Source organism: Trachypithecus francoisi, unplaced genomic scaffold (assembly GCF_009764315.1).
Source record: "Trachypithecus francoisi isolate TF-2019V2 unplaced genomic scaffold, Tfra_2.0 Lachesis_group14, whole genome shotgun sequence".
In the NCBI taxonomy this organism is placed as follows: domain Eukaryota; kingdom Metazoa; phylum Chordata; class Mammalia; order Primates; family Cercopithecidae; genus Trachypithecus; species Trachypithecus francoisi.
In genome coordinates this window covers 59,961,141-59,975,529 of record NW_022681459.1, presented here as the reverse complement: position 1 = coordinate 59,975,529, position 14,389 = coordinate 59,961,141, and the positions used below count along the sequence as shown (strand labels likewise).

General features: G+C 52.3%; 2 protein-coding genes and 1 non-coding gene across 9 annotated transcripts; 2 read left to right on the top strand and 1 right to left on the bottom strand.

The window, feature by feature from the left end:
- Window positions 1–1,650: 1,650 nt before the first annotated feature.
- Window positions 1,651–8,712, top strand: PHETA2 (PH domain containing endocytic trafficking adaptor 2). Of its 7 annotated transcripts, none has more exons than XM_033233764.1 (3): window positions 1,651–3,572; window positions 4,816–4,897; window positions 6,536–8,712. In XM_033233764.1, the coding sequence occupies exon 3, from the start codon at window positions 6,550–6,552 to the stop codon at window positions 7,327–7,329; it is 780 nt and encodes a 259-aa protein (XP_033089655.1). In that variant the 5' UTR covers window positions 1,651–3,572; window positions 4,816–4,897; window positions 6,536–6,549; the 3' UTR covers window positions 7,330–8,712. The 7 variants fall into 7 exon arrangements, with proteins under 7 accessions (XP_033089655.1, XP_033089653.1, XP_033089656.1 ...); XM_033233762.1 differs by having other exon boundaries at window positions 1,651–3,638; XM_033233761.1 differs by having other exon boundaries at window positions 1,653–3,572; window positions 6,240–8,712.
- LOC117096784 lies at window positions 5,301–5,404 on the bottom strand. Its single transcript, XR_004442634.1, has one exon. It is a non-coding gene; the product is annotated as a small nucleolar RNA U13 (small nucleolar RNA).
- A 245-nt stretch (window positions 8,713–8,957) lies between the features above and the next one.
- Window positions 8,958–12,650, top strand: SMDT1 (single-pass membrane protein with aspartate rich tail 1). Its single transcript, XM_033233767.1, has 3 exons — window positions 8,958–9,237; window positions 11,217–11,357; window positions 12,416–12,650. Exons 1-2 carry the CDS (start codon window positions 9,052–9,054, stop codon window positions 11,352–11,354), a joined length of 324 nt encoding a protein of 107 aa, XP_033089658.1. The 5' UTR covers window positions 8,958–9,051; the 3' UTR covers window positions 11,355–11,357; window positions 12,416–12,650.
- Window positions 12,651–14,389: the final 1,739 nt, after the last annotated feature.

The following is a 14,389-nucleotide window of genomic DNA, read 5'->3' as shown; positions in this document are numbered from 1 at the left end:
AGGGCGAGGATCGTGCCAGCCTCACCGTGGGCGCTCAGTAAGCGGCCGTGCAGTGAATACCTGCTGAGGGCTTTGTGCAGAGGAAATGAGAGACTGCTCTGAAGCAAGGCCCCCCCTAGTGAGCCGCTGGGAAAATGGAAGTCTGGGATTAATCGTCTCTACAAGGAGGATGCGTGGGAGGCAGCAAAGCAGGCGGTCGCAGCTCCAGCAAAGGCAGCCGGCTCCGCTTCCCCGCCTGACGCTCAGGGACTGCTCGCACAGGCTCGGCTACTTCCTTCTTCATTCATTCATCAAGTATTTATTGAGAAACTGCTAGCTGCCACATGCTTTGTTCTGGGCATTGTAGGGGCAGAAAGATATTTTTCCTTACTCATCCCAAAGGTCACAGCGGACACTCCTATAAACAAAATATAGGTTAGCAAGAGAAAAGCGTAACAGATTGATTTACGCAATGTTTTATGTGACTTGGGAGCCTTCAGGAATGAAGACACAAATACTCAGGGAACACTTTATTTTTATGTCTTTGTTTGATGAAGAGTGGACACTCCTGGCCGGGTCTGCTGGCTCATGCCTGTAATCCCAGCAGTTTGGAAGGCTGAGGCAGGAGGATCGCTTGAGGCCAGACATTTAAGGACAGCCTGTGTCCAACATAGTGAGACCCCGTCTCTACAAAAAATTTAAAAACCGGGCAGGTGCCTGTGGTTCCAGCTACTTGGGAGGCTGAGGTAGGAGGACTGCTTGAGTCCAGGCGGTCGAGGTTGTAGTGAGCTGTGATTATGTCACTGTACTCCAGCCTGGGCAACAGAAAAAAGGAATAAGGAATAGACAATTGTATAAACGCAATTAGACAAAAGGGAATGATTTGATGTTAATAGCTGAGTGTGGAAACCAGCAATGTCTGTCTGTTCAGATTCTTCTTCTCTCTGTGTGGCATTCCCTCCTGCTGGGAAGAGGGCAGGACCCCTTCTGGAATGAGAGTCTTATGGCCTAGTATCAGACAAGGTAGGTCAGAGAATTCCTTTATGGCCAGGCCTGACACAGAAAGGTGGGGGATGGGCCGGGCGCGGTGGCTCAAGCCTGTAATCCCAGCACTTTGGGAGGCCGAGACGGGCGGATCACGAGGTCAGGAGATCGAGACCATCCTGGCTAACACGGTGAAACCCCGTCTCTACTAAAAAAATACAAAAAATTAGCCGGGCGAGATGGCGGGCGCCTGTAGTCCCAGCTACTCGGGAGGCTGAGGCGAGAGAATGGCGTAAACCCAGGAGGCGGAGCTTGCAGTGAGCTGAGATCCGGCCACTGCACTCCAGCCTGGGCGACAGAGCGAGACTCCGTCTCAAAAAAAAAAAAAAAAGAAAGGTGGGGGATGTTTCCAGTAATATTCGTAGTTTCTTTTTTTTCTTTTCCTTTTTCTTTCTTTTTTTTTTTTTTTGAGACAGTCTCCCTCTGTCGCCAGGCTGGAGGGCAGTGGCGCGATCTCTGCTCACTGCAACCTCCACCTCCCAGGCTCAAGTGATTCTCCTGCCTCAGCCTCCTGAGTAGTTGGGACTACAGGCGCACACCACCACGCCCAGGTAATTTTTGTATTTTTAGTAGTGACGGGGTTTCACCATGTTGGCCAGGATGGTCTCGATCTCTTGACCTTGTGATCCACCCGCCTCAGCCTCCCAAAGTGCTAGCATGACAGGCATGAGCCACTGTGCCCGGCCAATATTTGTAGTTTCTGTAACTCACCTTACGGAGGAGGAATGTCAGTTTCTATGGCCTGCCTTGCAGGAGAAAAACGGGAGAAAGAAGAGGAGCAGGAGAAGGTCAGAGAGAGACTTTGCTTCTGAGGCTCTTCCGGTGTCCTTTGGTTCAAAGTACTCAGCACGCCCAAGTGTCCTATTTTTAGGCATCGCTTTCTGACCCCCAACAGCACCTTCACTCAGATGACCACTGGGCATCTCAAACATAACCCAGACCAAGCACCGGCCACTTTCCACATCTCAGATAATGACAAGTCTCCTAGGTGCTCAAGCCAAAACTGTGCAGTCCTTCCTGCTCTTTCCCCTCACTCCCTACATCCAACTCCTCAGCAAATCCTGTGTTGTCTACCTTCAAAAGCCATTCTAAATCTGGCTGCCGCTCCCTCCCTGCTCTCACCGCCGTTGTGACACCTCGCCTGGATAATGGCGGCAGGCTCCTCACTGGTCTCCAGCTTCCACTGACATTGATTCTCGCCACAGCAGCGAGAGTACGCCTTGAAATCTCTCAGGTCCCTCCTCACAGCCCTGTCTAGACTAACAGTCCTCCCAGATTTACAGAGCCCCATCCCACCCCTTCCACCCCCACCTCCTACTGTTTGCCACCCCCTCCCCAGGCCTCCCAGCCTCACTGGCCTTCTTGCAGGTCCTCAAACACAACAGGCCTGAGGGCCACTGCGCTAACTGTTCCCTCTGCCTGGAATTGGCATGACTGGCTCCCTCATTTCCTTCAAGTATTTGTCCAATGTTACTTTCTCAGTGAGGCCTACCCTGACCACTCTGTTTGCAATTGCAACCTCCCTACTCCCACAATTTCCCATCTCCCTTATCCTCCTCTGTTTTTTCCGTGCCAAGGGTGTATAGTATTAACTGAATAAAATTTAGTAGGGGAGACAGGCAATAAACAAGAAAATAAAAGTCTGAGCATAGGAGAGTTTACTCTAGCAGTGAGTGCTCTGATGGAAATAACACCCCAGGGACGGGACACAGACTGCAGGGCACGTTGCTTTACAATGGTCCCAGAGGGGACCTCTGAGCAGAGACTCAAATCTGCGTCCAGAGGCGTCCTGAGGAGTGGAGCTGCGGCTGGGGGTGGGAAGGAAGGCCATTCTAGGCTGCAGGAACTGCAAGGGCAAAGGCTCTGAGGTGGGAGCCAAGTTCACGGCAGATGTTTGAGGACACCTCTGGCTTCCAGGGCCTTCCAGAAGCTCCAGTCTCTTGGGTTTGGTTGTGCATTCCCCAGACCTTCACCGCAGGCCGCCTCCTGGACCCACTAGGGCAGAGCCTGGGGGCTGCCGGTGGGCTTCAGGCCAGGGAAGCAGAAATGGGTAATTTCCAGAGGCAGAAGTCAGCTGACCCCGGTGGCCTGGTGGGTGGCCAAAAAAGCTTGACCGGCCCTCGCAGGCTGTGTAGGAGCCCACCCTTAGGAGGTGCCCAGAGCGAGACATCCGTGGTTTGGCTCTGCCCGGGAAGCAGGCCTAGCAGGGAGAGGGGGACCAGAGAGGAAGAGATGGACTGAGTTTTCCGGACGATGGGTCCGAGGCCCGCGGACCATCTGAGAACCTCTGGGTTCCAGGCCACCGGCACCGACCAGTTCTGTGGCTCGGGCAGTTCAACGCCCTCTCGGGCCTCAGTTTCCCGCCCTCGCAGATCCCGAGGCCGCCTCGGAGATCCCGGGCCGGGTGAATACTGGGCGGGGAGGGGCGGTAACTCCAGCCTCCCGGGCGGGGTCTCCCAGCTCCCGCGGCCACGTTGCAGCCCAGGCGGAGGCGAGGGGTCTCGAGTCGAGATCGCCCTCTTGGGCTTCGGTGCGATCGGCGGCGGGAGGTGAGAGTGGACCTGGCGGGCTCCGGGAGGAAGTGGCCCCAGGGAAGGCGTGGCCGCGGGGACGTGGTGGGTAACAGCCCCAACGCGAGGACGGGGAAACCGAGGCGGTAGCCAGGGAGACCCTGACCGAGATGACCCCTGTTTAGGGCGACAGCCGGGTTGGGGATCCCCGCAGTGGCCACTGGCACCGCGGTCTCGCACCCCCAGCTCGCCTCTCGTCCAACAAAAGAATCCAGGAAGACGCCGGGACAGGCGGGAGGCCGGGTGTGCGGGCGGCCTGACCCCCCTACTGGTGGAGAGGAGGGAGCTCCCTTCCCCGGAGGCGGGAGAGGGGAGGGGGCATGGCCTCACGGGCTGCCCACCCCTTCCGTGTGCCCCAGTGCCGGGCCCAGGACCCCCAGTGAGGCCACTCCTCTGGCAAACATCTGTGATCTCCTCCTCCCGCTTCCTGGGCCACCCCTACTGGAATGGTCTCTCTCCCCATCCAGGGATCTGACTTGTTTTTCTCCATAACCGTTAGCATTACCGGTCCTTTTGGTACCTCTTATTTCACTAATTATTCTTTCATTAATTTATTAGTATTTATTTTGTTTGCCTACAGTGTGTTTCTCCCTGTGGGACTGTAGGCTCCGGGAGGGCGGGAGACTTTGATTTGTCCACTGATGTATTCCCATTAATTCAACAGATCCCTCCTGAGGGCCTCTCTGAGCGCTGCACAGTGCTGGATATTGGGGTTCTCCTGGGAACTTAGCCGAGCCCCACCCTAGGCATTCTGGGGCTGGGAACAGTGCTGTAAACACAAATGACATCGTCGTGAGATGAAGGAAACCAGAAACGGGGGGTCTACTGGTCAGATGACCTTACGTCAGGCCACCTTGGTGGTCAGAGCCACCTTAGATGATACGGTGATCATGCAAGGCCTCCCAGATTAGGTGACTTCAGTTAAAGCCACAAAGAAACTGAGTGGGAAGTGCTAGAAGGGAAAAGCTAGGAACCATGAGGGCACCTGTAGCTCTGACCTGGACTCAGGCAGGGAGCTGGGGTCTGAAGAGTAAAGGTCAAGAAAAGGGGACCCAGCCCCTTAAGCTGCTCAGGGGTTCCTGGCTGGGTAGATGGGTGGGGGGATTCTCAGGGGTCACGGAAGGCTTCCTGGTGGAGGCTGTGGTTTCATTAGGCCTCGAAGGTGGAGTAGGAGTTCTCATTCTTTGGGATAAGCTGACTGGGCTTGAGAATTGTTTTGCAGGCTCTTTGGGAACCAGGTGGTCCAAGGGCTGAGCTCTGTGGCCAGACAAGAGGTCCCTGCCCTCCCCCAGTGAGCCCTGCTGGTAAGTGGGTACAGTGTGAGGGATTTGGGAGACGCAGCTCTGCATCTCATCGATCATGTAACCTTGGGCAAGTTCCCCTCCCTGCGCTGGGCCTTGGTTTTCCATGAGTAAGGACAGTTGGACTAAGTGCCGTTCATGATCCTGGGGGCACCCACATTCAATGGTTGTGGTTAGATCTTCTCAGCTGTACCCTGGGTTTATGCTACACTCTTTGTTTACAGAGTAGGTCCCCATCTGGCCCTGAAGGCTGCAGATTGAGAGAGAAAAATAATGTTTTATCTGAGGAACCGGAGCCCCTTTAAATAATCAGGCCCAGACATACTGAAATGCAACAGCTGTCAAGTCTTACTCCTCCCTTGAGCTAAAGAATTATCTCTTTTACTTTTTTATTTTCTTTTCTTCATGTCAGATCGGTAATGTGCCCACATGGTAACAAGGTTCGAGGGTGGCACGGTTCACACATGCACGTGAACACCCAATCATCACACTCATGAACTACAGAAGGATCAAGAATTACCTCTTGAAGCCACTTGCTACGTGGCTCTAGAGGGACACCAAGTAGCCATAAAATGTTGTACACTGGACACCCTACAGTTCTTACCCTATAGTTCAACAATATATAGCCAATCACTAATCAATATTATTTCTTTTTTTTTTTTTTTTGAGATGGAGTTTCTCTCTTGTCACCCAGGCTGGAGTGCAATGGCACAATCTCAGCTCACTGCAACCTCTGCCTCCTGTGATCAAGCAATTCTCCTGCCTCAGCCTCCCAAGCAGGTGGGATTACAGGCACCTGCCACTGTGCCCTGCTGATTTTTGTATTTAGAGATGGGGTTTCACCATGTTGGCGAGGCTGGTTTCGAACTCCTGAGCTCAGGTGATCCACCCACCTCGGCCTCCCAAAGTGCTGGGATTACAGATGTGAGCCACCGCACCCCGCCAATCAATGTTATTTCTATAAACCAAGGAGAATTCATGCCAAACAACTTTGTCATCCTTTCCCCCTTCTGCCTATAAAAACTTGCTTGTAGGAAAGGCCCAATGCAGCACACCCCACGGCAACTTAGAAGTTTGTTCTGGGCAGTTGTCCTTATTTTCACTCAAGTAAACTCTTTAAAGTTATATTTTGTGCCTCAGCTTCTGCCTTTAGGTCAGTAAGATTCAACTGCTATATGCAAATAAGAGGCCAGTAGAGGCCCAGGAGGGTCATGGAAACCCTGGAAGCTTGGCCTCAGAGTTGGAGTTGAGAGGACCCCAGATCAGGGAATAGTTTAAGCACAGTGGTTTCGATGGGTCTGGGGTCCATTTCAGCTCAGCTGACGCCTGTTTCTTTGGATTTTAGAAAGCCCTGCCCAGGTCCTGCCATGCCTCCTGTCTGATGCAATCTTGTTATTCTTTTCTCCAAGTCCGCCAATGTCCAGTTTTTTTTTTTTGCATGATCCGCACAACATCCCTTTGAGAGAAAAAGAAGGAAAGACGAGCCCACTTCTCAGGAGACTTTAGGGGCCTTACGGACACAGCAAGCAAGTAGGAGCCCCAGGGCTGGGGTCCAGGTCGCCTCCGGAGCCAGTGCTCTTCCCCAGTGGGGCACGGAACCACCTCCCTCTCTGATCCGCGGCCATCTCTCTTGCCTCACAGTTCCTGTGGGAGCCATGAAGCTGAATGAAAGGAGTGTAGCCCACTATGCACTCAGCGACTCCCCAGCAGACCACACGGGCTTCCTGCGCACCTGGGGGGGCCCAGGGACCCCATCGACCCCTAGTGGCACTGGCCGAAGATGCTGGTTTGTCCTCAAGGGCAACCTGCTGTTCTCCTTTGAGAGTCGCGAGGGCCGGGCCCCGCTGAGCCTGGTGGTGCTGGAAGGCTGCACAGTGGAGCTGGCTGAGGCTCCCGTGCCTGAGGAGTTTGCCTTTGCCATCTGCTTTGATGCCCCTGGAGTACGCCCACACCTGCTGGCCGCAGAAGGGCCAGCGGCCCAGGAGGCCTGGGTGAAGGCGCTGTCTCGGGCAAGCTTTGGCTACATGCGCCTGGTGGTACGTGAGTTGGAGAGCCAGTTGCAGGACGCACGCCAGAGCCTCGCTTTGCAACGCGGCTCATCCTGGAAGTCTGTTGCCAGCCGCTGTAAGCCCCAGGCTCCTAACCACCGATCTGCGGGCCTGGAGAATGGCCACTCCCTCTCCAAGGACAGCAGCCCCGTGGGCTTGGTTGAAGAAGCGGGCAGCAGGTCTTCAGGGCGGGGGTTGGCTGAGTGGGAGCTGCAGGGCCCTGCCAGCCTTCTCCTAGGCAGGGGGCAGAGCCCTGTGTCCCCTGAGACCTCCTGCTTCTCTACCCTACATGACTGGTATGGCCAGGAGATCGTGGAGCTGCGGCAGTGTTGGCAGCAGAGGGCCCAGAGGAGCCAGCCAAAATGTGAGGAACAGGATAAGCCCTAAGTCTGCACCCTTTGAGTCAGGAAACCAGGGCCAGTTCTTTTTCAGGAGTTAAATGTTTACCCATTTCCAACGTTGTGTTTTGGGAGGGGACATGGGTTCTCTCCTTCCTGCTATTTAGGCATTCTCCAGATGCCAGATCCACCCATGTGTCTGGAAGGGACTGAGGGACCATTCCTTCCATCCTCTTTATTTCCTGAGGTCCAGAGAGGAAAGGAGACTTGGACGCCACAGAGCAAGACCCCAATCTCCTGACTTCACTGGCCTGACTGGCCCCTCCCAGGGGATGTTAATGAAATGAAGGAAGTGGGAAATGTCACCTGAGAGTGTCACAGGCTTGCCCTACCTTTGACCTATACACCAGGCTCTGGAGCCATAATTACCAACCTGCAGAGTCTCGTGTGCATTTAAATCCGAGGTAGGCTGCAGTATTGGCTTGAGGCTCTGACACTGTCAGAGAAAGTGGATTTATTGTGTCACAGGAGTTTCTGGGACCCAGCTCTTCCTGAGAGGGGTGGGAAGATTGGGGATCCTCACTCAGCAGTCTGGGTAGGGCCCTTTGAGGCAGAGGGTCTTCGGCCAGTGAAGAGATTTTTATTCTGCTCAGAGTGTTGGGGTCCCATCCTTTCTCCCCAGCTCCCCTGTTAACAGATGGTGTGGACCTTGCCCCAGAAGGGGCTTGTAGCTTTTTTGTGTCAACGGAATGCCCGCCTGTACTCTGCCTTCAGCAGCCAACTCCTGGAGCTGCCAAGTGAGGGGTTAAAGAAGAGGTGGGTAGGCAGCGTGGCTCCCTGGGTAAAGTTTGTTGCTTTGGTTCTCAGTCCTGGGTATTCTAGGAGTTTGGACACGGGATTCCGTTTCCTGTGCTAAAATTCTCTCTCCTGGCTGGGCTCCGGTAAACTGAAGCTGCTCGAGAAACCACCTGGAAACTCTCATAGCCCTGTTTGTCACCCAGAGTGTACCTGCCAGGACCTTTCCTTGCTACTCTTCCCAACATCGAGCGTGATTTTTCTAGTGTTCTGGGAGGCAAAGCGGCTGGGTCACCAGAGCCTGACCAGACTGACGCCCCAGGGGGAAGACGCAGAGGCCGGGAGGAGACACCCCTCCCAAACACACAAAACTTGCCCCTTCCTAGCCTCGGCTCCCCTCACTGGGGCCTTGGGCAGGACTGACCCGCACCCAACTAGGCCTAAGGGGGACGCTCGGAGCCTCTTACCCGCAGGAGGCGGAGATGCGCCCAGGGCGGGCACCCGGCCTGTTCCCCAGCCCTGCCTGGAAGCTCGGCAGCCACTGCATTTTGTTGAAGCACAGATAACACGGGCCCTTCTCTTATTGCTACAGTGTTTTGTACGCGGTTAAAACACTAGTAAAGCTTTTTCATTATTACTCATTCGTCTCCCTGGGTTTATTTCCACAGCCAGCCGTTAAGTCCTGCTCTGGCTACCGTGCCGTCCTTGGTGCGGGATCCAGGACCGCGGCCCCGCCCCGGAGGACGCGGACGTAGGGAGCTGGGGCGGCGCCGCTGCTCTCGTGACGTTACCACGCCGGCCAGTGACAAACACCTCCCACCGTCCCCGGAGCCGCCAGCACTGCGCGAATGGGAGGGCTGGGCTTCTCGTGTGCTCCTCAAAGTCTCGCGAGGCTTCGGGCGGTGTTCTTCCCGAGGGCGGCAGCAGGGCCGGGCGGTGGCGTCCGGGTGCCCGGGTGAGGGGCGGAGCTGGGGGCATGGCGTCCGGAGCGGCTCGCTGGCTAGCACTGGCACCAGTCAGGTCCGGGGCTCTCCGAAGCGGGCCTAGCTTGAGGAAAGATGGCGATGTCGCCGCCGCACGGAGTGGCTTAGGCCAGAGCCTGGTACCGTCGAGGTCAGTCATCGTTACCCGCAGCGGCGCCATTTTGCCCAAACCGGTGAAAGTGAGTGTCTGCCTGGAGACGGGGCGAAGGGGCTGAGGCCAATCATTGTGGGGAGTGCGTGAGGGCGGCGCTGATTGACGGGAGCCAAGGCCAATCATAACGATTACCTTAGACTGGAAGGCGGACCAAGAATAAATACGCTAATGAGTTGCTAATTTTGACAGGTGTGTAGAAAATGGTAGGTAGACAGAAGATGGGGGGAAAACGCTGAGGGGAAGATGGCTTTTCACATTAGCTTGTCCTGAGAGGTGGGGTGCTCTGCTCCTCTGGAGTCAGAAGACTAGGCCGTGTGCTTCTAGCTTAGACCAGTCCTGTAATCTCTGCCTTGCCTGTCTCCTAGTTTATGGGATGAAATATGAATTGTGAAAGGACTCTGTAAATAAAGGGTACGTGGGACGGGCCTCATCTTTTTATGAGTTGTCACCTAGTATTCATGTGATTTACAGTCCTGACAGATGTACAGGGAATTATTAAAATCACGGTTTTTCAAATGAACAATCGGGCTAGAGCGGTGAAGTTAGTATCCAAGGCCATCGCTGAGGCCGCAGCATGCGGGTTTCTTCCTGGTACCGTCCCCATCAGGTTCTATCTTTTTCCAACACTGAACGCTGTCACATGCTTGCGTTTTTCTAGGGAAAACGAAAACAGTCCCTTATATCCAGCAAAAGTTTGCTTTAGCACTGCAGGGCCTTGTGGTGTGGGAGTTAAGAAAACCACTCTCTTAAAGCTAGTCTGGCCTATGCTAACTCACACAGTTGACTGCAGGTCCATGTTGGGAAAGACCTGCCTTATCAAAACAGTTGGAAAAACTTTTTTTTTAAATTCTAGGAATACGAGAGAAACGTTGCTGAGATTTTACTGACATTCTCCCAATCCATCTAAATAGTCTTTGAGTGTAAATACATGCCCAGTTTCAAATACATCTGTTTCTAAAATTTTTAAATCAAAATTTCTCAGGCATTAGGGAACTTGTTACTTAATGAACTGTATAGAATATCCCTTCAGTGTATATGTTTCTGTCAGCGGTTTTTGTGTATTTCGTGTTCAGGTAGAGCTCACCGTAGTCTGGCCCTCCTAGTACTGGTGCACCCATCTGCCTGTAGGGATTTAAAGTAATCAGCAGGCTGTGTCCTAACTTTAGATGTCTAGGGTGGCTTAGACTTTTCTTTGCAGTGGACTTTTCATCCACTTTCATGGCCATAACAGTCACTTTATCCCTTTTTATTATTATTATTTTTTGAGATGGAGTCTCACTTTGTCACCCAGGCTGGAGTACAGTGGCACAGTCTCGGCTCACTGCAACCTCGGCCTCCCGGGTTCAAGTGATTCTTCTGCCTCAGTCTTCTGAGTAGCTGGGACTACAGGCGTGTACCACCACACCCGGCTAATTTTTTGTATTTTTAGTAGAGATGGGGTTTCACCATGTTGGCCAGGCTGGTTTCGAACTCCTGACCTTCTGATCTGCTTGTCTCGGCCTCCCAAAGTGCTGGGATTACAGATATGAGCCTTTTTTCTTTTTTTTAAGACAGAGCCTCACTCTGTTGCTGAGGCTGGAGTGCAATGGTGCAATCTTGGCTCACTGCAACCCCTGTCTCCTGGGTTCAAGCAATTCTCCTGCCTCATCCTCCCAAGTAGCTGGGATTACAGGCGTGCGCCACCATGCTGGGCTAATTTTTTGTATTTTTAGTAGAGATGGGGTTTCACCGTGTTGGCTAGGCTGGTCTCAAGCTCCTGACCTCAGGTGGTCCACCCACCTTGGCTTCCCAAAGTGCTGGGATTACAGGTGTGAGCCACCCCGCCTGGCCCTCTCCTTTTCTAATTACTTTTCTTGCCCTGAATTTTTCCAAGGATTTTAAAATTAAGTTGCTTATGATGGGTCTGAGGTCCACCGGAGGGTATGTCCGTGAGAGGGCCAGGTCTTCTTTGGTCCTGCCAGAGTGGGCTCTGGAGCTCACAGCTGCCACTCTGACCCTCTGCAGATGTCCTTTGGCCTTCTCCGTGTGTTCTCCATTGTGATCCCCTTTCTCTATGTTGGGACACTCATTAGCAAGAACTTTGCTGCTCTACTCGAGGAACATGACATTTTTGTTCCAGAGGATGACGATGATGATGACTAACAGGTAAGACATTGCTTTACCCTAGATGGACGAGGAAGCAGGGTGGAGCATCTGTCTGTGATGCAGTCTGGCCTGGTAGCAGCATTTGGACACTAAGGGCAGAAGCTTTAATGAATTTACCCACTTGGTGGCTAATGTTTTTTGTTTGTTTTTTGAGACGGAGTTTCGCTCTTGTTACCCAGGCTGGAGTGCAACGGTATGATCTCGACTCACTGCAACCTCTGCCTTCCAGGTTCAAGCGATTCTCCTGCCTCAGCCTACTGAGTAGCTTGGATTACAGGCATGCGCTACCATGCCCGGCTAATTTTGTATTTTTAGTAGAGACAGGGTTTCTCCATGTTAGTCAGGTTGGTCTCAAAACTCCTGACCTCAGGTGATCCACCCACCTCGGCCTCCCAGAGTGCTGCGATTACAGGCGTGAGTCGCTGTGCCCAGCTGACTTCATGTGCTCTAATATGTGCTTCATGGCATTACTAAGATGAGGACACTCCTGACTCCTTAGCCTGGCATTCAAGGCTTGCCATAATCTGGTCACACACCTTATTCCAGTCTCATCTTCCATATTTCCAGCCACACACCGATTCCCAGTATTCACCATTTCTTGAGTTTTCACACTTATACCCACCACCAAACATTGGCTCATTGTTCCTCCCACATGGAAGACTGTTTCCGAGAGCTCTGGGTCTTAATTCCACCCCTTCTACAGTGTCTTTGAAGTCTTCCTTCCTCCCTTCATTTGAAAGTTGACTACTCCTTCCTCTGGGCAACCAGTACCTCCAGTACATCTCTTCAAATACTCGGTATTATGTGTCTAAACATACTCAAACCAAACTTTTACTAGACTCTGAGCTTCTTGCTGGCAGGAGACGTTTTTTATACATTTGGGCCCCCAGTGCCTGGCCCGTGGTGAATGCCCAGTTAACATATGCATAAACAATCAAACGTGCTCAAAGCTGCCTTTCTCCTGTCATGTTTGATAGAAGCACTTTGTGGAATTCTTTCAGTCTGCGGATGGAAGACTACTCTATTGCCCAGTTCACTGCTGCTTTCCTTTCTTCCAGGCATTACAGAAAGGAGAAAGCAGTAACTGAAGAAATGGTGATGCTCTCAGCTTCTCTGCCTTCCCTATCAGCAGAAGGGCTCAGGGAAGGCCCTCAGCCTCCCAGTCTGGTGAAGCTTCCTGTATGGTCCATGACCATATCCCACCCCAGGCTCTGGCAGGCTCCCTGAGATGTGCTGTCCACTAAGCACTGCACAAACAAGCAATCAAATTATGAATAAACATAATAAATGTCAGCTGTGTGTGACTGAGTGCTTGCTGCAGGTTCTCAGTATGCCTAGGCTCTAGTTGGTGCGGTTGTCTCTGCTGTCCTTTATTTATGAGAGAAACATAGGCCCAGGCTATCCAGGCTGCAGTGGAGCCCGGTGAACTATTCTGGGGGCCTGGGAACAATTTTCATTGTTTATAAAAGCCCAACAGAAACTGCACATTTTCCCTTAAGAAAGCTACACGGCCTAACTAAAGCTTCATGCCACTCTGTGTTCAGTGCCAGTCATTTAAGTAGTACGCTCTGCTTGTTAGCGTACTACTTAAATATAACTAGAATGATTCAAAACTTGGGTTCTGTGATAGGAGGATATATATATAGGTTTTCATCTATTTCCTGGCTTATAACTCCCAAAGCCCTTGTTTTAGGCTTTTGTTACAATGTTGGGCACTTCGGGCCTCAGAAAACAACAGTCTCTTTCTCAGACCTTCTCCTGACCTCCTTTCACCTGCTGCTTTTTCTCCCCAAGGTAGGCCATAGAAACTAAAAGTATAATCTTCCTTTGCCTATCTTCGAGTTGGCCATAAAAAGAATTCTCTGACCTACCTTGTCTGATTTTACGTCATGAGACCCCCATTTCAGAAGGGATTCTGCCCCTTACCTGGGAGGAAGAAATATGGACAGGCCTTGTTGGACTTCCCCACTCCATCTGTATTAGATTATGCCTCTTTTGTCTACTCCCATTTTTCCACCGTTGTCCATGCTTCAATCATCCCTATCCAATGAGGTCTCCATAAAAGGCCCAAGAAGACAGGTTCAGAGAGCTTTCGGAGAACAGAACACTTGGCTTTGGAAAGTGGCATGCCTGGAGAGAACTTGGAAGCTCCATGCCCCTTCTATACCTTACCCTATGCATCTCTTCATCTGTATCTTTTGTGATATCCTTTATAATAAACCAGTAAATGGACCTAAGTGTTCCCGAGTTCTGCAAGCTGCTCCAGCAAATTAAAAAGAAGGGGTCATGGGGACCCCAACTTGAAGCTCAGAAGTGCTGGAGGCTTGGACTTGTGAATGTTGTCTAATGGGGGTGGGAGCAGTCTTGTGGGACTGAGCCCCAAACCTGTGGAATCTGATGCTATCTCCAGGTAGATAGTGTTGGAAGAGAATTGGAGGACAGCCAGCTGGTGTCTGCTGCAGAACTGACTGCTTGCTTAGTGTGGGGAAAAACCCTCATATGTTTGATCACAGAAGTCTTATGTGTTTATTGTTACTGAGTGAGAGAACACAAAAACACTTTTGAGTTTTCTCCTCAGGTTCCTAAGGTGAAAATATAAAGGGATCCTTGGTGCCGTAAGTTTTGGGGCCATGCACAATGGCTGAGGCCTGTAGTCCCAACACTTTGGGAGGCTGAGGCAGGAGGATCACTTGAGCCCAAAGTTCAAGACCAGCCTGGGCGCAGTGGCTCACGCCAGCACTTTGGGAGGCCAAGGTGGGTGGATTGCTTGAGGTCAAGAGTTTGAGAGCAGCCTGGCCAACATGATGAAACTCTGTCTTTTCTAAAAATATACAACTAGCTGGATGTGGTGGTCCACGCCTGTAATCCCAGCTACTTGGGAGGCTGAGGCAGGGAGAATCACTTGAACCAGGAAGCGGAGGGTGCAGTGAGCCAAGATCACGCCACTGCATTCCAGCCTGGGCAACAACAGCGAGACTCCATCTCAAAAAAAAAAAAAAAAAGACCAGCCTGGGCAATGGCGAGACCCCATC

Coding starts and splice junctions, on each gene's coding strand:
- PHETA2 (XM_033233764.1), top strand. CDS start 6,550: ATGAAGCTGAATGAAAGGAGTGTAGCCCACTATGCACTCAGCGACTCC.
- SMDT1 (XM_033233767.1), top strand. CDS start 9,052: ATGGCGTCCGGAGCGGCTCGCTGGCTAGCACTGGCACCAGTCAGGTCC. Junction 9,238..11,216: donor TTTTGCCCAAACCGGTGAAA/GTGAGTGTCTGC, acceptor GACCCTCTGCAG/ATGTCCTTTGGCCTTCTCCG.